Source organism: Hyperoodon ampullatus (assembly GCF_949752795.1).
Source record: "Hyperoodon ampullatus genome assembly, chromosome: X".
Classification (NCBI taxonomy): Eukaryota; Metazoa; Chordata; class Mammalia; order Artiodactyla; family Ziphiidae; genus Hyperoodon; species Hyperoodon ampullatus.
In genome coordinates this window covers 15848918-15870024 of record NC_136913.1, presented here as the reverse complement: position 1 = coordinate 15870024, position 21107 = coordinate 15848918, and the positions used below count along the sequence as shown (strand labels likewise).

The 21107-nt window shown below is 46.5% G+C and overlaps 1 protein-coding gene across 3 annotated transcripts in view; it reads right to left on the bottom strand.

Moving 5' to 3' along the window:
* Positions 1-21107, bottom strand: part of NHS (NHS actin remodeling regulator) — a gene marked incomplete at its 3' end in the record, with an annotated part of 339720 nt that overhangs the window by 85043 nt on the left and 233570 nt on the right. For 2 of the 3 annotated variants that reach the window (XM_079727299.1, XM_079727300.1), the window contains exon 1: positions 16396-16467. The exons of the other annotated variant lie outside the window; for it this stretch is intronic. In XM_079727299.1, coding sequence (XP_079583425.1) covers positions 16396-16429 — 34 coding nt within the window. In that variant the 5' untranslated portion in view covers positions 16430-16467. Of the gene's footprint in view, positions 1-16395; positions 16468-21107 lie in introns of those variants that run through there. 3 annotated transcript variants of the gene reach the window in all.

Here is a 21107-nt window from a genome sequence, read left to right as displayed (position 1 = left end):
AGTGAGGCCTGCAGAACTCTATTAAGTGATGAAAATGGCCATCCATGTCTTCCCCTTCGCACTGATCTTTACAATAATGAGGTGGTTGTTAACAGTGGTGATGAAAATAATGACATAACTAGATCACTTACATCTGGATAAGGTTTTAGCAAGTCCTGTAGTATAGAGGAAAAAAAAAAACCAAAACAACCTTGGACTTTGGTCCCAGAAAGACCTGTGTTTGAGTCCTAACTCCTCCACTCTTGGCAGTATAGCCTTTGGAAAATCATTTGACTTCCTTGAACCTTGGTTTCCTCACTTGTAAAATGCAAACAGGAATGCCTAATTTATAGGGTTGTTAGGAAGAGGAAATAAAATAATAGATACAAAGCACCATGATGGTGCCTGGCACATAATAAAAGCCCAGTGAAGGCAGCTCCTTCCTTGAGACCTTCCTGCACATGCTCATATTGGAGTTTCTCTGAGTTCCCTACCCCCTTTATGGTGCTTAGGGTCCCTGATGCTTCCTATGGCTTGAGGGTCCAAAAAGAAGTACTTACTGAACATCTCTTAGATGCCAGCTACTGAGCAGACTCTGGGCCCTGCTGGAGCTGGCATTCTAAGGGCGGAGTTTACGTCCCAGCCCATGTGGGTGTCCTGCTTGTTTTTTCTGTAAGCCAAGGGTACCAGGTCTCGGGAGGAAAAGAACTGCAAATGTGTCCTCCCTTTAGGACAGTGATGATCTAGAGCAGGGATCAGCAAACTCCTTCTGTAAAGGGCCAGATAATAAATATTTCAGGCTGTGAAAGCCATGCGGTCTCTGCTGCCATGACTCCACTCTGCTGTTATAGCTCAAAAGGCATAAATGAATGGATGTGGCTGTGTTCCAATAAAATTTTATGCACAGAACAGACGGGGGGTGGGATTTGGCCTGAGGGCCCTAGTTTGCCAGCCTCTGATCCTTCAGTGTGACTCAGGACAAGACTATTCCCTTTCACTGGTATTACCAGGAAGTATATAAGTCTACACAGGTGATTTTCCATACAATCCAAGTTTATCCAACCAAGAGCAGTTTACTGAAGCTCCTTGTTGTGTTAGAGCATATTTTATACTTTCCCCTGAAGAGACTGGCTAGTTAGTTGTTCAGCAAAACTGTCTCTGTCTTTCTCCTCCAGCCAGCCTCCCTCGCAGTCAGGTGCAGCCATGTAACTGTGTGCTAGCCAGTGGGATGTGGGAAAGGGCTGTGTGCCTCCAGGTCTGGCCCAGAAGTGCTCCTGCCCGTTCCTACACACACTCCCTTCTCTCCCCCGCAGGAGGAACACAGAGGCTCTACAGGGTGGAGAAACCCCAAGATGGAAGGCACCTGGGTACCAAATGACTGCATGCCGACCTGCATTAGACTGCAGTGTGAGAAAGAAGCCACTGAAATGTTGGGGGTTGAGTACCAGAATTAGCCTACCTTGAACAATTCACTTTCCTATCTCTTTAATCAGATGATACAAAACACAATTTAATGCTCTGCTGATTACTTAGGGTCTTTATTAAGAAGGCTTATTATTGGTCTCTATGGCAACACATTTCAAAGACTCCTTTTTGGGTTTCCAAGCTCTTTCCCTGATGTTTAGTCCCCACTGTCATTCCTCTCTCACCCTTCTTCTAGGTCCTTCCCCACAGTTTGAATCGCTGAGGAAAACAGACACCATGGCTGGGTAACATCTGCCCATTGAAGAAGAGTTACTAGTGCTCTGAGCAAGAACCTAAGTGAGAAAGTGTGTGGGCTTGCTGACAACTCTTTGCAGCCTTGGGAAGCTCCTTCCACTTACTTTCAGGCTTAGTGCTGTGTTCCAGAGAGCTGAAGTTATTGGAAGCTCAGCATCTCTGAAAAGAGTGGGGCATTTTGGTATTGTCTAGTCTACAAGTTTTCAAAGCTGTAATTCTCCTACTAGTCATCTCAGGGGAATCTACAATAAAGGTTCTAATTCTGTCCCTTGACATGCATGGGCTATTCAACTTTCAAAATACTGTCACTTCCTGATTTTCTACACACAGGGGATACCCATCATATGCCCCAAATCTGTTTTTTTGTTCGTTTGTTTGTTTGGGGTTTTTTTTTTGCGGTACGCGGGCCTCTCACCGCTGTGGCCTCTCCCGTTGCGGAGCACAGGCTCCGGACGCGCAGGCTCAGCGGCCATGGCTCACGGGCCCAGCCGCTCCGCGGCATGTGGGATCCTCCCGGACCGGGGCACGAACCCGTGTCCCCTGCATCGGCAGGCGGACTCAACCACTGCGCCACCAGGGAAGCCCCCAAATCTGTTTTAAACTCGCCTTTCCTTCTTAATTATTTTGTTGACACCTATCTTATAGGAGCTGGAGGAATCGACTGGAAAAGGCTAAAAAATTTTATTCCTGTTCCAGAGGTGGTATATTATCTTTATATCTTGGGACAATTTAGCAAGGAAACCCAGCTGTGCTTTAGACCTGGTCTCTGGATTATTCTGATCGGTGCGGATGCGGTCCTCTCCCAGCATGAGGTGGGCAGCAGGAAACACACTGGTGGGGCAGATCACGGGGAGAGATCTGGGGAGAGGCCTACAGACTCCACATACCCTGACAGTCTGATTTCACTATTTTATTGAAAGAACCAAGATGACCGTATGTAAGTGATCCTCTTGGTCTGTTTCTTCACCTATAGAACAAGGAGGGTGGAGATGATCTGGGAGGTTTTCGCCAGGTCTCTCGCGCTGGAAGCCTATGGTTCTATGAAACCTGGAACCAGCACCACCTTCTGAAATGATTCCTCATCATCAGTTCTTATTTCTTCTTGCCATTTCTGCTGATCATCCAGAACTGACCACCCTACACGTAAATTTCAGCATCTGCAAGGGCAATAATATGTTCTGGGATCTGCCCAGCCTGGGTAACCTTTTTGCCCCAGGCTGACCTTGTTGGTGACCTTGGGGATCCCAAGTCCAGCTCCACTCTCCACAATACACACCCTCTCCATATGTTTCCCTAAGGTGGCTTCCCCGCTTTACTCTCTTTGGCTCCAATGCTAGAAACCCAGTTTGGCCGCCAAAGTTTATTTCCCTGGAGCAAGTTGGATGTCCCTGCACAGCTATGGCTGCGGCGGAGCCTTGCTTCTCATCTCTCCTATTAGCAGCAGCACGTCGCTACTGCTGGCCCCGCCCACTGCTCACAGGAGACCCCGCGACTTCCACAAGAAATCACTGCTATAAAGTGGCTCACTCGTTCATAAGGAACTATGTGTTTATTCATATATATTTTATATCATAACAAATGTAAATTAATTTCAGGGGCCCAACTACCCAAGCTAGTATCTATATGGCTGCCTGTATAAAATTTCTCTCTCAAAATTCTCAAAACCATCTGGCATCAACTACTGTATTGTGACCTGTTAAAATAAGTAACAGCTGTGATAATCCCTCTCGATTTATGGCAAGCTATAAAGCTTTGCATATACTGGCAGTGCATATAAAATAATAAATAAAACCATTATCATTCTGTGCTGTCTTGATGGGAATTATGATGATTTAGCCAAAATGGAGCCCCATGGAATGCACCAGAGAAGCACAGGTTTTGCCCGATCTGGCCTGCTTTAAGGCCCCAAAGGCCAACCTCACTATTCAGAGCTCCTAGATGTTTGCAAACTTTATCCAATGTAGATGCATCCTTTCTGAGAGAACATCATTCCCATCATCATTTCAAAGCCTTCTTTTTTCTGATGGTGAGTTTCCAGAATTCCTCAGCATATCCAGACCATAAAGAAAACCAACCTATGCACAATTCAAAAATGTGAAGTAATTTGTAGTACCAAAACTAAGAATTGTCTTGGAATTGTTAGCTGTAAGCTTATGTTTACAAATACTGCGAAGATCCCAGGTTGAAAAATACTATACCACGGTCACCTCTCTAAAATATACAGTATGTGGAAAAAGAAAAACTGGTAGCTGGCAGAGAAAGCAACTGGGCAGCTTTGATTCTAAGTAGAAGTTACTACGTCCACTGCACATGAATTTCAAAAAATTAAGGGGATGGGGAAGGAAACTAGCATGAAATGGCTCTTTACTGTGTACTGGGTGTTACACCATAATCTCATTTAATCCTCACAACACAGCCCTATGCCTTAGGTATTACTATTCCTGTTTTATGGTTGAGGAAGTTGATGCTTAGAGAGGTTAAGTAACTTGTCCAAGGCCATCTGGCTAAAAGTTGGGGAGATGGAGTTTGAACTTGGATCTGATTCCAAGGTTCATGCTCTCTCCACCTCACCACACTGCCTTTTGGATAGCTGCTCACAATCCTTTAACACTATGACCCACATGGTAGATAGTATTTATATGGATCACTCACTGTCATGGCCACGGGCAATTCCTACCCCTTCTGTCCCACTTACAAAGTCTATTTGAATGCAGGTGAGAGTTACCTTATTAGTGGAAGAACTCTAAATCCATATATATGGAATCCAAATGCATGTTAATTTATGTATTTTACAAATTGCAAAAAAGGGTGCTTGGTTATTGTACAGATTTCAAAAAAGAGCTACAGTACTTTTCAGCTCTTCCCATCAAAAGGTGGAATCTATTTCTCCACCCTGAATCTGAGCAGGCCTTGTGACTTAATTTGGCCAACAGAGTGTAGTGGAAGTGACATTGAACCTGTTCCGAGCCTAGGCCTCAAGATGCGTTCCAACTTCTACTTCTGCCGATCTTGGTGCCTACCCAGGCTTACTGCCACTCTGTGAAGAAGGCTGGGCTAGGCTATTCTGTTGGCTGATGAGACACATGGGGCCCACTTTCCCCCTCATTCTGACCCATAGCCTGCTAACCACCAGACATGTGAATGAGGCCACCCTAAGGCATCTAGTGCCAACTGAGTGACTACAGACTCATAAGCAAGCCCTGCAGGGCTCAACCAGAAGGACCACCCATTAAATTTTAAGCCACTAAATACTGGGGTGTTTTGTTATACAGAAAAGACCAACTGAGGAAGTTCATTAAATTTTTAACCACTTGTCAAAATAGATACTAAGGGTTGAGAATTGTTAATTTAAGGGCAGATATCAATAAACTAAAACCTTCTTTAAAAAAACTAATTTATTTTTGGTGGGTCCAAATATTGCCATAACTCAAAGTCTTCACATCATCTCATTTATTTATCACGGCACTCTCATCCCGTGAAACTGCCAATTCAGCGACGCTTCCTGTGAATAGCCTTCAGTCCCAGAAACCCACCTTCACTCCTCAGTCCTGGGCTTGTCAGGCTGATGTTGGGTCACATGGTTTGGGGAAAAGACTCGCCAAGGGGAGTGGCCCAGAGCCACCCTCGAGAGTCGATCAGTGGATAGAAGAAAGTGAAGGAGAGAGGATGTGTTCAACCCCAGAACCCCCTCAGGGAAAAAGAGGAGTAACGCCCTGGAACAAGAAGAACTACAGTGTATTAGGGTGTGGTGTCAGTTTTGTAATATTCAACAACAGCGGTCATGGCTGTCTTCTTAAGAAGATAGGGTATCCAAAGACACAGGTGGGCAGGGGGAAAGAGATGGATACCCTTCTCCTTCCCACACACCTGGGAAACTTACAGATGGAGACCCTCAAAAGGAAGAAAAGAATAATTACAAACTAAATTAGGGCCACACTCAACAATCTAAGAAAGGAAGAAATAACGGTTACAACTCAATACCTCAAACAGTAGTTCTCAACCTTGGCTGTACGTTGCAATTTCAACATAGTGAAATCAATTCCTGCACTCTTAATTGCTACATTAATTACTAACTTTATTCAATAGGAAAAACGTTCAGCATTTGGAGTTCCTAGCAGTTTCATCAAAAGCCATTTCTTTTGAAGAAAATGCTGGAAAGTAACATATGAGTTGATTATTCAGCTATCTTCGCACGTGGATGCTTGGGCTTTTTTCTAATTTTCTTAGTAAACCTGGGAACCTTTGAACTTTGAATAATTTCTCTTTTCTTTCTCTCGGTGTCCTCTAGTTATACAAACACAAAAAATAATTACAGAGGCAGTATTGACATCTATATACCTATGGTTTTTTCATTTGGTATTTGCAGTGCTGAGTGAATGAATTAATTTAGTTTATTTTACTTGGGAAAAAGTGTATGTGATGAAAGGGGGTCCCTGTTAGTTGACTCTGGCAAGGTTTTATAAGGAGCATATAAAGGAAAAGGAGAAAGAAAGAAACCTTCTTTGTAGCTCTGTGAACATGTTTGTTGGTCTGTACCCTCAATGATTTTTCTACATTTGTGGTTCAACACGTACTAATTATGTTCCAGAAAAGGGGGTGTTTTACTGAGAAACTTTATGAATTAAAAAAACAAACAACCCTCTCTATACCAGTGTTTGCAGATTTTCCCAGTTCAGGCTCTGACCCTGCTTCCCAACAGCTTTGCCCAGTTTAAGAAAATGGATTCAGGCTCTGGGCTGGGACCTCCATGAGTTGCCTTCTGGGTGGAATCAGAACTGAAACATCCAGATCAGAGGAAACAGAAAAATAGTTATTACGTGCCCAACTGGGAGGGAAGGTTTCTTCATTTAAGGATGGGGTCAAGTTGAACAACAGAAAGAGAAATGACCGGGTGCGCTCCCTATGATGTACCAGAAGCTACACTAGAGAAGCCAGCTGGAGTGTGACACAGCGGACAACTGAGGCATAGTTAGGCCTGTTCTTGCAGGGTGTTTCATTTCTATGAAGAGTAGCTGATTTCTAAAGAAGGAAGGGTACCAGTGGGAAGTTTCTGAAGAATAATTTCATAATAAATGGATCATGTGTTGAAAGTTGCTTTGCACAGAGGAGCTCCTTTACTCAAATATTTATTAAGAAACTTAAGATTTTTTTAATTGAGTTTTTTTTTAAAGGAGAGATAATAGATGCTTCAGGTGTTCATTTGTCTGAACCTGAGAGAAACAAGAGTTTTAGGATCATACAGATGCAAATGTCAGTAGGATGTGTAAGAATGAATGTTCCTGGCTTCCTGGGATGTACATTACACACCCAAGGTAGCCCAATGATGATGCTGATAGAACCCGAGAGACCCGAAGGAAGGACCAATCTGAGGTCTTCCCTGACCACTCCAGTGACTCTGGATGTCACTCTGTGACTCTGGCTTTAGGCCTCCTTCCCCTTCCCTCAGGCTGTGGGCAGTAAGCCCTATAAACAGAAGCTTGAATACAGTCAGTCTCCGGCCTCAGAGTGTTCTAGAGTTCATCTCTAAGTTTTTCTTTTTAATTCAAGACAAATCGTCCCATGGAAAAGAAGTGACAAATAGCATTTAGAGTTCCAAGTTTGCCCATCAAGGCTTCTTTCTTCCACAGTATTGCTGGGGAAATAATGCATTTGCCATGAACAAGAGTTGAAGACAATACAGGTATCATGGTAGTGAATAAATGTTAACATAACTCCAGAAGACGGTTTTAAAAATTAATCTTAAATGCCAGTGCCCAATGAAATGCAAGAATAACTAGACAGAATAGTGGGCTGATGGAGACCTTGGGGTCTACAACTGGGGTGTCTTATCTCTTTGAGGATTAATAACACTGGTTTTTATTATGCCCAGGATCACTAGAAAGATTCACTCATTCAAGAAAAACTTTTTGAGTATCTAAAATCTTATAAATATTATAGCACAGATGAAAGACCTAGTCCCTGCTCTGAAGAAGCTCATAGAACAGCCGACTAGAAAGACATTGTGCTATACACGCTTTTCAGAGGGACTTACACATACTCCCGAGATACAGTGTGTTGTGCCTGAGGGTTCAGGAAGCCACAGGATCAATGTGAGGAATCTTCCTGGACCACTAGCTCTACTCAATAATTGTTTGGGGGCAGATTGTTTTATAGTAAACAATGTAGAGAATAGTGCAGATTTTATAGATGCACACAATTACAAAGAAATCTTAAAGATCTCTGGAAGGCTGCTTTGGGCCATACCTGAGTCTACCCGTCTCCATCTCCACCTTAGGGGTACTAGTTCATCCTCTGCCTGCCCTTGGAAGCACCACTAAAATATAGGCATGTATAGCATACGGGCTACGGAAGGGGAGATGTCAAAATCCCCCTGGGCAATTTCAGGAAGGGCTTCCCAAGGAAGGTGATGCTTAAGCCAAGGCTTCCAAACGGACTAGGATGAAACTGGTCACAAAAACATTCTAGGAAGGGAACAGTGTATACCGGCGGCTTGGGGGTGTGTGAGACAGCGTGATGTGATGAGAAAATGCAAACAGTTTTGCACGGCTGAAACTCCTGGCTGGTGTAGGGAACTTCAGAGACACATGCATTTTCATCTCAAAGTACTAGAAAGGATGATGAGTCCAGGAGTTCTCTGTTCTAACCAACAGGTAGCGCTGTCAGCACAGAGCAGCTGGGTAGCTATCCAGAGCAGGTGGCCTTGGGAACTCTGGGAAAGCAGATGATGGTATGAAGATGGCCAAGTGTAGAAGGGAGACATTTAAAATCAGATTTTTGCAACTCCAGGAAGGGCTGTAATCACACCTGCTACTTGTTACTTTGCTCAAAAACTTTGAATGAGATAAAGTATAATCCCTGCAAACACCTTCACTGGGACGCTGAAGTTAGGACATCAGAGGACAGACTATCCCCTTTCTCACCACTGAGAAACAACATCTGAACTGCCAACACTTGCAAGCAGCGGTGTGGGAAATCCTGCATTGAAACTCCTTGACCTGCCACCACCTCTAGCACTTGTTAATCCATCACCTTTTATGATTCCAGAAGACATTTACAACCCTCTCCTAGGAAATGAATATTTGGACAATATGTCACTGATAAACAATGCTGGGTAATAAATATATCAGTTACAGGCAGTCAAGTTAACTAGCTTAGGAACTGAAAGAGAAAGTCAAAGGCCTTAGCTACTCCACTCTTGTTTTCTGAAGACACGGGACACTACTGGTTCTGTCCCTTGTCTGACACCTCAGCTCACGGTTTCATATTTTGGTCGGGGCCATCTCTGCTGATCGGTTTTTGCTCCTTCAAATAAAAACTAAGTTTCCTTCACTTTGGATGACCTAAGCAGAGACTGTAGCGTAAGCCATAGCACATCTTTTAACTCTTAACCTGTATGGTAACCTAAAAATATCACTCCCACATTTAGTTCGGAGTCATTATTTTCAAATCCTTACAGGCAGTATAACCTGGTGGTAAAAAGCCTGGGCTTTGGAACCAGACGGACTTGCGTCCAAGTCCTGGCTCTGTATCGTCTGAGCTGTAATCTTGGGCAAGTTATGTAAATACCCTAAGCCTCATTTTCCTCATCTAGGGAACGAGCATGATTGTGTCTGCCTCAGAGGGTTGTGATGAGGAGTGACTGTGACAGAGCAATTTGCATAGCCCTGCTGAGCACACAATAAGGGGTCATTAAATGACCTTTAATATTAACATCCTGGGTTTCCCCAACCTCTGGGCCCCAAATCTCCTCAGCCCCCAATGTCAATGGACAGACCCCTCTCAAAAACATTATATTAATCATTTATGATGCAAAGTACTTAGCCTTCTATTGTAACTGCTAAACTTTAGAAGAAATAAGTTCCATTGCTTCTTTCCAGGAACACCTTTCCTTTGTGACCCAAATGAAACCACGGGAGGATAAACAGATTAGAAGAAAAAAAATATCGAGTGAATATTTTTTGAAGTTGCTGAAATGAGTTGTTGAAAACAAAGACCCAAGAGAAATGCTAGCATAAGCCATTGGTTTTATATTTATACCTCCACGCAAATATGCACCCACTACTGAAATTATAAACCAGTGTATAAGGTGTTATATTGAGAAATGGAGTAGCGTTAAAAGCATCTGTTGATACTTGGTTGAATCTGCTTTCATTTTGCCAGAGGTGAACTAATACTGACCAAAGTCTGCCAAGGTATTAAAGATGAGAGTCAAGTCTCAGAAAAAGGGGTAAAATTAGAGGGAAAAGGACCTCTAATAGCCTCCCTTCCCTAGGAAGGACCCTGCAAGTTTTACTCACAACACCATCTCCTGATGACGATGATGACGACAGAAAACAGTTATTCAGTCCTTATCACGTGCCAAGCACTGGGCTCTGTGCTTTATTTTCATTACATCATTCAGTCTTCACAACAAGCCTATGAGGTTTTGCCAAAGGAACCTCAGCTTAGAGAGCTATAACCCTGGAATGCTTCTCCTGGCCAACAAATTCCTACCAATCCATCAAAGTAAATCTCACCTCCTTCAGGGAGCCTCCTTCCCTTTCCCTCTTCACCTCCTCCATCCCTCATTCACTTTCTCTTCAATCATTCTGAAGCTTGGTTTGTTTGTTTGTTTTTTAATAGACATGCTTGGACTTGTAGTCATACACCAGTTTGGTTTGACTGCTCTTTCACTGAGTGCTGGTTGGGTCTTTGGATGTAGCTACAATACCTTAAAGGTAGGGTGAGTCCTCAGTTTTGCGCCCAATATAGGGCAGGATGTAGGGAGATTCTGTACCTACAGAGTCTGATCCACCAGGCCTAGGTATCTATTAAACTGCAATGAGTTGGATTTTCGCCTTTTACCAAGTTTCAAATTTCATAGTTATTTTCTGCTTGATACTCTGGACCAAGGGTAGAGAAATGTCACCGTTGTACAGAGAGTTCCAGCCACAAGAATGCTGTGGAACAGGAAAGGAAGTCATTTTTTATCATTGAACTCAAAAGCTTCTCTTCTTATATGAATCAAGGGTGTATCTTATCTGCCAGTGATTTCTCTTGAGTCCATCAGTGGCTGGGCCGGCCACCCTCCTCTAAAAGGAGACAAAGAGAAGCGGATGTGATTTGGCGGCAAAGCACATTTTTCCCCAGCAGAAAATGGAGTGACTTTTAGCTTATCTGCTGTCACCTTGTTAATGTGATCATTGTTCTTCAAAATAAAATCTCCTCTTCTTGCCCATGATGTCTTTAGTGTAAAAAAAAAAAAAAAAAAGCAGCAGCAGCAGCAGCAGCGGCAGCAGCAGAAGCAAGTAAATGCCATGAGGAGACAGGCAGAAGGGAAAAATAAAAAGGCTAATCAAGAAAAGCTACAAGTCAACTTCTTTTCAAGGAAAAGCATTCAATACACAATTAATCTTAATTCTCCCAGCTGGCCATTTTGCTTGCTTTCCAGGGTAGCTGTGGAAAGTACCAGAAACCCGTGGCCCCCATCATCGCCTCTGGCTTTCAGAGCAGGAGCTACAGGCCTGTGTTAGTCGGGATGAGTAATTTATTAACCATTTAAGCCAAGGGCCCTGTGGCTGTTGATGTGTGCCCCTGGCCTGTTCCCGAGCATGTCCTTATTTCAAAATTAATCATCCAGCTCTGTCTTGCTGGTGAAGATTTCCAGGGATAAAAACTTAGATGGAAGAGGGATCCTAGTTGTTAAAGGCCAAATGCCATCCATGGCAACTATAACACAAAGACGAGGTGGTGAGAGAAGAGTGATTTGCTCTATCTTTACGAATAAATCAAAACCTCTTCCTCGCTCTGTTGTAGAGTGGGGGCCAGAAGTGAGCAAAGATAACATTGCTGGGAGGCCTCAGTTCGTCAAAGCCAAGGAAACATTCGCATGTTTCCTCTTACTGGTGTTTGACATTTGGCCTCTGGATGCTTAAGAACCAGTCCCGTGTTTCAGGTGTGAGAGGATATGGCTGAGATGAATTCCCTTCCACATCTCCTTTCTGCCATTTTGGGAGCCAGTGGTTGTCACCACACTCAAGGTCAGTGAGTTATAGCCACATGCAAGGCCAGCATCCCTCAGGAGAGTAGACTTTCTCAGTATCCCTGCTGACCCAAAATGGGGCACCCAGGAGGGAGAGAGCCAGGCTACCCGACAGAGTATTCAGAAGCACAGGTCAGCTTCAGAGAAGACCCAAAGATTCTGCCTTAATCACAGACAAGTAACTTCCACATAAGTTTACATACAGATGGGTTGTGCAGCGTAGAGTGTGGACAGCAGATTACACATGCCTCTGGCTTTCTGCAGCCTTAGCCCTCCCTAATCTTACCATCTCCTCTACCTTCCCACCACCACCACCCCGCCCCCAGCCACCTTAGAGAAGGCAAGAATCAATCCCAAGCAAATAGGCTTTGATTTTCTGCAAAATACTGACTCTATAAAAGATGTTTCACTTGGTTTTAGAAACTAGGTACGTCTTTTTTAGTTTTGAAGATCATCAGAGTGAGCTCATTCTATCGTGTTCTCAAAAACAAAACACACACGCAAACAAGGAAACAAAAAACCCCACAAACAGGGCTTCCCTGGTGGCGCAGTGGTTGAGAGTCCGCCTGCCGATGCAGGGGACACGGGTTCGTGCCCCCGTCCGGGAAGATCCCATATGCCACGAAGCGGCTGGGCCCGTGAGCCATGGCCGCTGAGCCTGCGCGTCTGGAGCCTGTGCTCCGCAACGGGAGAGGCCACAACAGTGAGAGGCCCGCGTACCGCAAAAAAAAAGACCCAAAACCAAAAATCCCACAAACAAAAATCCACCCAAAACTTGATCCACCTTCACCTGTTTACCCCAACGGAGTCAGTTCAAAGGCCCTCTGCTCCATCGGCTACGCTTGGCCCTGCCATGCCACACCCGACGAGGGAGAGTTGGTCCCTTCTTCCTGTGGCTGGGCCCTGAGGTACTGTAACCAGCCTTTTTGGTGCTCATGGGTCAGTATCCTCCTGACTTCGAAGTCCTCAAGGGCAGAACAGTGGCTTAGTCATCATGTCTGAGGCCCACGGCCAAGCCTGGTGCCCTGCACAGAGATGCTCCTCCATAAAGTTTAGCTCCCCCGATGCACACCTCCTTCAAGGCCCTGGCCATGCCAAGCAGTCAAGGCCCTTACAGAGTGGGAAGTGACTTAGTTGGGCAGCCGGGAAAGAAGCCAGGTCTGGGACAGGGTGGCTCAAATATTCTACTGAGGAACATTCCGCAAGAGACAGAGACTAAGAAATTTTGGAGGAATTTCTCAATGGTGAATTTGTGTGTTATGCCGAGTTTTTTCCTGGCTTGCCTCAGCATGCTCAATCCGCTGTAACACTTGGCTGCATGCCCTTCCCTAGGCACACTGTTGGTATTTTCATGTCCCATCTGCTAGTGCCTCTGGAGGACATTAGGATAAGTGGGTTGATCCAGAAAAGATGCCCACTGTCCTGGCCCGCTGCCTAAGACATGCAAAGGGAGAGCAGCTTCCCAGCCATGAAGCTTTTGCCTGTGCCAAAGGCATATTATTTTAAATATGATGATTATCCATAGCTACTATGGATGGAGCAGTTACTAGGTGAGCTATGCTAAGTCCCTTGCCTGCATTCTTTCATTTCATCCTCATTTAAAGAATATACAAGGCAGGTGTTTACCATCTCTATTTTAGAAATAAGGAAGTTGCAATCCTGTAATTTGACCAAAGTCACACAACTGATAAATGGCAGAGTTAGGATTCAAATCCAGATCTGGCAGATACTAAAGCGTCCCCACACCATGCTGCCTCTCATAAAACCTAACTATCTAGAGGATGAAACCCTTAACAACGAGCCCACATAGTAAAACCAACGGAAATTACCAAAGCTGTACTCTGAGGTAAATTTATAGCTATCAATTCTCATATTTATTTCTTAAATTAAGGATTCAACTTAAGAAATAGAAAAACAAGTTTAAAATCTCAAGTAAGTGGATATAAAACCAGATAAATGAATTAAAAATGGAAAACACCAATAAAATGGACAAAACAGACTTTGTCATAAGATGGTGGCAGGGTACACCTCACTCCCTCTGAATGTGGAGTTCCCAGGAACGAACCAACGGACCTGAGCTGACATTCATACTAATGTGAAAGCTTCGCTTCTGGTAAATATGAATGCCCAGAGATCGGGGCATAAATAATGGCAATAGCTGTTGGGCCCTCTGGCCCCTGACTTGGGGTTGGTGTAGGGGTCTGGGCCCTAAGAGCTTTCCTGATCAGCTTAAGTGGTTCTCATACCTGCCCAAGCCACCATGACACCCAACAGGAGCCTGAAGCTTGAGTCCCACTCTCCTCTCCTCCTGAAGACCGCACTATCCCACTGAAGTCTACCCAGATATAGCTTATCAGCTACAGGATCTACCATGGTCAGCACATGGCTGTGCCTGCCTCTGGGTTGAGGAGACTCAGCAGGGGCTGAGGAGGAAAGAAAGCAGAGAATTTTATTTTTCCCTGAATTATTCCTGTGCTTATAAGGCAATCGTATGAAACAATTGTTCCATGGCTTTAAATCTAGTAAATAAAACTCCCTTTGAGATTCCGGTTTGAAAGATGGTGAAGATCACAGTAACTCTACTGTTTATGTAATAAACACACACCCAAAACTATTACGTTTTTATAATGCAACCTGGTGTAATAAAATTTGTGTTGGAGCAAAAAGCAGTCATTTTCCCCTCAGCTTTTATTGTGCTGAATGCAATATCTGCCAAGTCCTACTTGGAGGCATCTTTGATTAAGGGCCTGGTCTCCCCACTTGTGAGCTGTCCACAGCTGGCGGGGGTGCCATGACCTTGCTGAAACTAATGCCAGAAGGTGGCCAAGTTCACAAAGTGCCAACAGCTCTGAGAAGCTTGAGCCCTCTGCCATGTGGCCCTGCAACCTTCTCCATCCCTCCGTGGCCTGCCAGCAACCCCCATGCCTTGGATCTTCAGGTCTCCAAGGAAAACTGGGTCAAGCTGTCCTAAAGGTCTTTTCCCCATCTTTCTCCTTGAGCACAGACTAGAAACTTCTGGCAGGCACCGGGAGGGGCCTTATTCCTTTGACACGCCCTCCCATTACTCAGTCCTTCCAGCCTGATGAACACTACCTGGCTGTTCACTCTCCCCTGAATCCACTGATCCTCATGAGAATGTGTGAATTTAGGTCCTGAATTGTCTCACTCGGTTCCCCGAGGGAAAGTGGGGCTGAGAGTGAGAGTGGGAGCGAACTTCTTACTTCTTATCTAAGGCAGTGGTTCTCAACCCTGGCTGCACACTGGACTCCATCTGGGGAGCTTTTAAAGAAACGCACTGATGCCTGGGTCCATCCCCAGAGATTCTGACTGAATTGGCCTGAGGTGTGGCCTGCACATCAAATAATGGTTATTTGTCATGAGCATATATGATATTTGAGGTGCGGATTGAACAATTTCTCCCCCCCCGCAAACTTCAGAAACCGCGATGCCCTGAGGCAGCTGACACAGGTTCAGCGGTGCCCACCAGAAGCCGCCTGGTCCACAGGCCTCTTTCCTCCCCCTCACCACACCTGGAAACGCAACTCAGAGGGAGTGTTGTCGGATGGCGGGGTGGAACAACACTGGCACTGAGCAGGGCTGCAGACGACCATGTTGGTAGTGGTTAGGCCAATGGGTGGCCGTTAGTGCGTGGCCACGCACCGCCTCAGTCTCCGCAGAGACAGTGGAGGCAAATGTGCACTCAGCTGGCTTAGCCGGGCCAAGGAGAGCGCCAGCTTCAGCCATCACGCCGCCCCTGCCCTGCTGAGTGCTCACCGTGACGGGGATGGTGGTGGCATCTCTAGAAGAAATATAAGAAAGGCACTGTCCCTGCCATGCGGGAGCCTGAGTTAAAATGGAAGGACTAACCACGGTGCAGGACGGATACCGCAAAGAGTTCAACCCTTTTCAAACAGGTTCAATTGTGTGGCTGACCTTATGCAATGAAGAACTATCAGGAAGCGGGGTTTAGGACCAAAGAAGTCAAGATGGCCCCGAATAGGTTAAGGCCACTGAAGGTGGAGTAGAAACTAGACATTGGGGCACTTGGGTCTGGGGACTCCCAGTTCAGGGCTGTTTGGGGGCCACAGGGAGAGAAAGAAGTCTGTGTGTGTGATCTCAGGATGAGGGCAGGATACTGAGGAGTCCCAACAAGACAGCGGGGGCGGGGTGATGGAGGAGAAGCGCGGGGCCAGCAGGCTAGGCCCAGCGCCAGCCGGTGCAGGATGCGGGGCCGAGCCTATAGCCTCCCCCAGCCGCCCAGGCCAGAGCCTGAGAATCCTGCCCTGACCGCACCTTGGGATACCCTCTGGGCCCTCTTGGAAGACAGGCCACCGTCAGAGCAGAAGAGGAGGAGGAAGAAAGGCTTGTCCTCTCTGTCTTAAGTGGTCCAGCACCTCAGAAGGAACACAAAGCTGCCAAGTTGGCCAGCCAGAAAGAACAGCCCAAAGTCCCCAGAGCTTAGGAGCCGCTGAGCACAAATGTGAAGGTCATCCCCGAGGGTCAGGCATGGCCTCCCTTGCTCACGTCTGTGCCTGTGAAAGGGCTCGCTTTCCCCTCGTTCCCCCCAGGTTAGACGCTGCTGCAGCGCGAGCCCCTCTCCCACCAGGCCGGCCTCCTCCCCCCGCCAGCTCCCCTAACCCTTTGTCTTGCCAGGAAATGCTGCAAACCCCAAATACCTGCATTCTTGGGCATGCAGCAGGCGAGAGGCATGCTTGGATTCCCGCTCTGCTTCCTAAGGACGGGCCTTTTCTTTCATCCAAAGCCCTCTTGGAGTCCCAGGGAGCTGAAAGCTGATCTGCTTAAGTCGGCAGGCAGAGCAGGGGGGTGGGAGGGCGAGAGAGGGCAACCTTCAGCAAGGAGGGTGGCAAATTTTCACACAACATCTGCGCTGCCTCCGGGACTCCCCCCCGGAGGGGGAGATGGTCTCACCCAAGTGCTGGGCCAGCTGCTACTCCCTCCGGGGTTCACTTGAATGGCAAATCAGGACTCCAGGGCAGCCTCGACACACCCTGTCTCCAGAGGAGGGGCTTAGCTGCACTCTCCTTCCTCAGCCCTGGAGGAGTTCCCAAAGCAGTGGTACTTTTTTACAGCCTCCCTGCTCCAAGTGCAACACAGGCCAGGGAGTCAGCAGCACTGGCCTCACTCGGGAGCTTGCTAGAAATGCAGACTCTCAGGCCCTGCCAGTTGGAGAAGCTCTGCCACGTGTCACGTGGCTATGGCAACTGTTAGCACGCCGCCGGAGACAGGAAGCTGGCCAAACACTGACACTCAGGGAGCCACAGCAGCCCAGACCCGGTGCCAACTGTCCAGCCGCGAGAAGGGATACACCCCATCCCATCACGCCACGGCTGCCCCACGTTGCTTCCCTCCCCCCACCCTCCTCACCAGGCTGGGGCTGGTTCCCTTGGCTGTGAAAAAATGCTACGTTGATGCGAGGCTGAGCCGTTGAACAGGTCTGCAAATATTTGTGCACACGCTGAAAGGATGAGGGGCGGACACAACTGAAGTTTGCTCTTTGCCGGTTGCAAATCAATATCGGATCCCCTCCCAGCCCCAGCGCACACACCACCTGTATCAACATCAGACTCTTGCGAGGGCAATAACAACAGCAATAGTACATGGCAAGGATCTGCGAGCCCTTTCACAGACATCAGCCATCCTGGAGCCTGTTCAGATGGTCCTCTTGGCAAGAAAGGGAGAAGTCAGAGACTTCGAGCGCTTTGCTCTCCCAGCCTTTACGTCACCCCAGCACATGCTTCACCTCCCACCTGAACCCAGCAACTGAATCCACGCACAGAAGCTGGAGGGAGGAGAGAAGGAAAGGAGAGAAACGAAGGGAAAGTCCGAGAAGAGCGTTTGTTTTGCAGTCCAGAGAGAACGCCGAAACAACTAACAGAACGGGCGACTTCGTGTCTGAAGAGGAACTGCTGGGTGCGAGGCTTGGGGTGCGTTAGGACGGCCCAAATCAACAGAAAGTCTGCCTGGAACCCGGAGCCAGACCGATTCCTCAGCCCTCCGAGCACCTGTGAGCAGCATCAGTGGCTGGCCTGGCCCTCGTCTCCTCGAATCCTGAGGGCTGGAGAGAAGGTAGAGGGAAAGGCAGCCAGGGAGGAAGAGGGAGCAGAGAGAAAGCAAAGGGCGCAGCCCTGGGCTTTCCTGGGATTCGTACGGGCCCTTAAAAGCGCTCACGGTGGGCTTCTGAGTCGAAAACCAAGCTAACAAAGTATTTAAAAACCTTTGGGGCTTCCCTGGTGGCGCAGTGGTTGGGAGTCCACCTGCCAATGCAGGGGACACGGGTTCGTGCCCCAGTCCAGGAAGATCCCACATGCCGCGGAGCGGCTGGGCCCGTGAGCCATGGCCGCTGAGCCTGCGCGTCCGGAGCCTGTGCTCCACAACAGGAGAGGCCACAACAGTGAGAGGCCCATGTACCACCAAAAAAAAAAAAAAAAAAAAAAAAACCTTTGGATTCCCAGTCTTGCCTCAAACAACAATCACTCATAAAAAGGCTCATGGATGGAAGGAAATGAGGCCGTTGTTTTATTTTCTATGGGAACTCGTAAGAGTTTTTAAAAGGTTAGTCTCCTTCTCAGCCCTGTTTTTTCCCTTCCAGTGACCCCAAGCTGAAAAGGAAAAATATTTGCACTTGGTGTTTAAAAACCACAGTGAATTAGCTTTTGTTGTTCATGGCAAAGCCACTATTTAGCGGCCCAGAATCAAACCAGATGTCAGGGAAGAAAGAAGGCCCCGTATCCTGTGAACTTGCCTTTCACCTTTGCAGAAGGGCCGAGGGGAAGGCTGGGCTGAGAAGACAACATGGAGGAAGTTCAGTGGTCGGCAAACCTGCCACGTGGTCCTGATGGAATTGCTGCTTAGCCCTCTGTGGGCGTCTGCCTGTGGGACTAGAATGCAACAGCTCTGGGACCCCGGATGCACAGTGCCTCTGGACTTCCGGAAGTTTCGTCTGTGGACAGTAGGCCAACAGCACTATTCCCACAGGTGGCAGAGACCAAGGTGAGCAATGGAGAAGTATGGAGGAGAGAATTAGGAGACAGAAAAAACACAAGAAGAGGTCAGCAGGACTTGCTGGGACACTCAGTCTATCAGAGAAGGTGAAAAAAAAAAAAAAAAACCCGAAAAGGAAAAGAATATATGCTCTTTCTGCAGCCTTCCAGGAGAGTATGAGCACAAGATGAGTGTTCGGTTTTTTCAGTCTTGTTTCTCTTTAGCACATCACCCACCACAACTCACAGCTCAAATCAGGCAAAAAAAAAAAAAAAAAGTTCCTATGGGGCCTAGTCTGTTTCTCAGTTTCCTAAATCTAGCAGCATAAGAAAACAGGAAGTTCTCTCCACACCAGGACCCTTTTTAACCACTCAGCAAACATTTACTAAGCCCCACCTCTTTGGTCAGTAAGATATTTGGGTGACACCAGAGGCCTTGGCTACTATTCCTGCCCATGAGAAGTTTACAGCCTATTGCGCAAGACAGACATGTTCAGGACAACCACCATAATAATGGCGATAGGTACCATTTTTCAAAATATAATGATGTGCCACTGACTGCGCTTTCCATATAGTATCTTATTTAACCCTTACAGTAACCCTGTGCAGTGAGTTTTATTATTCCCATTTTACAGATGAGGAAACTGAGGCTCAGAAAGCTTAAAGAACTTGATCAAGATCACACACCTCTTAAGCTAGCAGGAGTCTTTGTTTTTTTCACTGATGAAGCCCAAGCGCCTAGAACAGTGCCTAGCACATAGTAGGTGTTCAAGAAATATTTACTGAATGAAGAAAGCAGCTTGGGGTGCAAGGGAGGGCTTTCTGGGGCCTTGGAGATGAGCTGTGAAGCACGGCTGGGATGTCTGCAAAGAAGAGGGTAAAAGGCACACTGGGAAGAAAACAGGAAATGAATAAATGAACCTCTAAGGAAACACAACTGTTTTACAAAATAGCAAAAATAGCAGGAGGGAACAGTAGTTAAGAGAGGGACCCTTGGACTTCCCTGTGGCGCAGTGGTTAAGAATCTGCCTGCCAGTGCAGGGGACACGGGTTTGATCGCTGGTCCGGGAAGATCCCACATGCCGCGGAGCAACTAAGCCCGCGCGTCACAACTACTGAGCCCACGCGCCACAACTACTGAAGCCGGCGCACCTGGAGCCTGTGCTCTGCAACAATGAGAAGCACGTGCACCGCTACAAAGAGTAGCCCCTGCTCACAGCAACTAGAGAAAGCCCCCGCACAGCAACGAAGACCCAACGCAGGCAAAAAAAAAAAAAGAGAGGGACCCTTGAGTCAGAGAGATTGGGGCCCTGCCGTGACTCTGCTGCCTATGAGTTATGTGAACATGGGCAAGTCACACAGTCTCTCAGTGCCTCATTTTCCGTATCTGCAAAACGGTGATAAGGATATTACCTACTATGGCAGAAACTGTTCATTTCCTACTAAATCTTCCATATTTGCCTTCCCTTTCAAATTCATAAGACCTCAATTTTTTTAACATCTTTATTGGAGTATAATTGCTTTACAATGGTGTGTTAGTTTCTGCTTTATAACAAAGTGAATCAGCTATACATATACATCTATCCGCATATCTCCTCTCTCTTGCGTCTCCCTCCCACCCTCCCTATCCCACCCCTCTAGGTGGTCACAAAGCACCGAGCTGATCTCCCTGTGCTATGTGTCTGCTGACCTCAATGTTTTAAACTGGGTCCATTGCCAGACAACCAAAAGGCTCCATGTCCAGGCTTCCCTTGTAACTAGGGGCTGCTATGTGGCCAATGAGATCAAAGCAATCTTATCACTATTATCATCGTTATTGTTGCAAAATCCAGAACGTTCCCTTATTCTGCATCAGGCTGAACCATCTTCATTCAGTTATTTAATTAATGAGTTTTTAAAAAAATTCCTCAGTATTGTGTCTCTCATGAGAACCTCTTCACGAGTCTTTCTATCTCAGGGTCCCTGATAACAGAACAAAGTATTTCTCTCTGAATTTCATCACCAAATCATCCACACAACCAATAAAAGAAAATCTAGGCCTCTTGATGAAACAGGGAGGGGAGGGGTTAGGACGTTAATACTTGTGAGCATGGTGAGTGAAAAGCCTTAATTAAATTCTAAGTTTGGTCAAATGCCCCTTTTTGGAAAGCTCCATGGCAACTCAGTGCCTCAAAAGAGACTCCTTTTTCCCAACCAGACAGACCTTTACGTTTCAGGACACACACGAAAAAAATGTAAAGATACTATTTGCTTAAAAAGTTCTGAGAGTCAAGCATAGTAGGCTGGACTTCAAGAGCCTTGCCAAGAGCTGTGGATCCTTTTACTTAAATCTCCCCTTCTTAGTGCCTTTCACAGATTGTGTGGTTTGTTCCCAAACTCAATCAGTA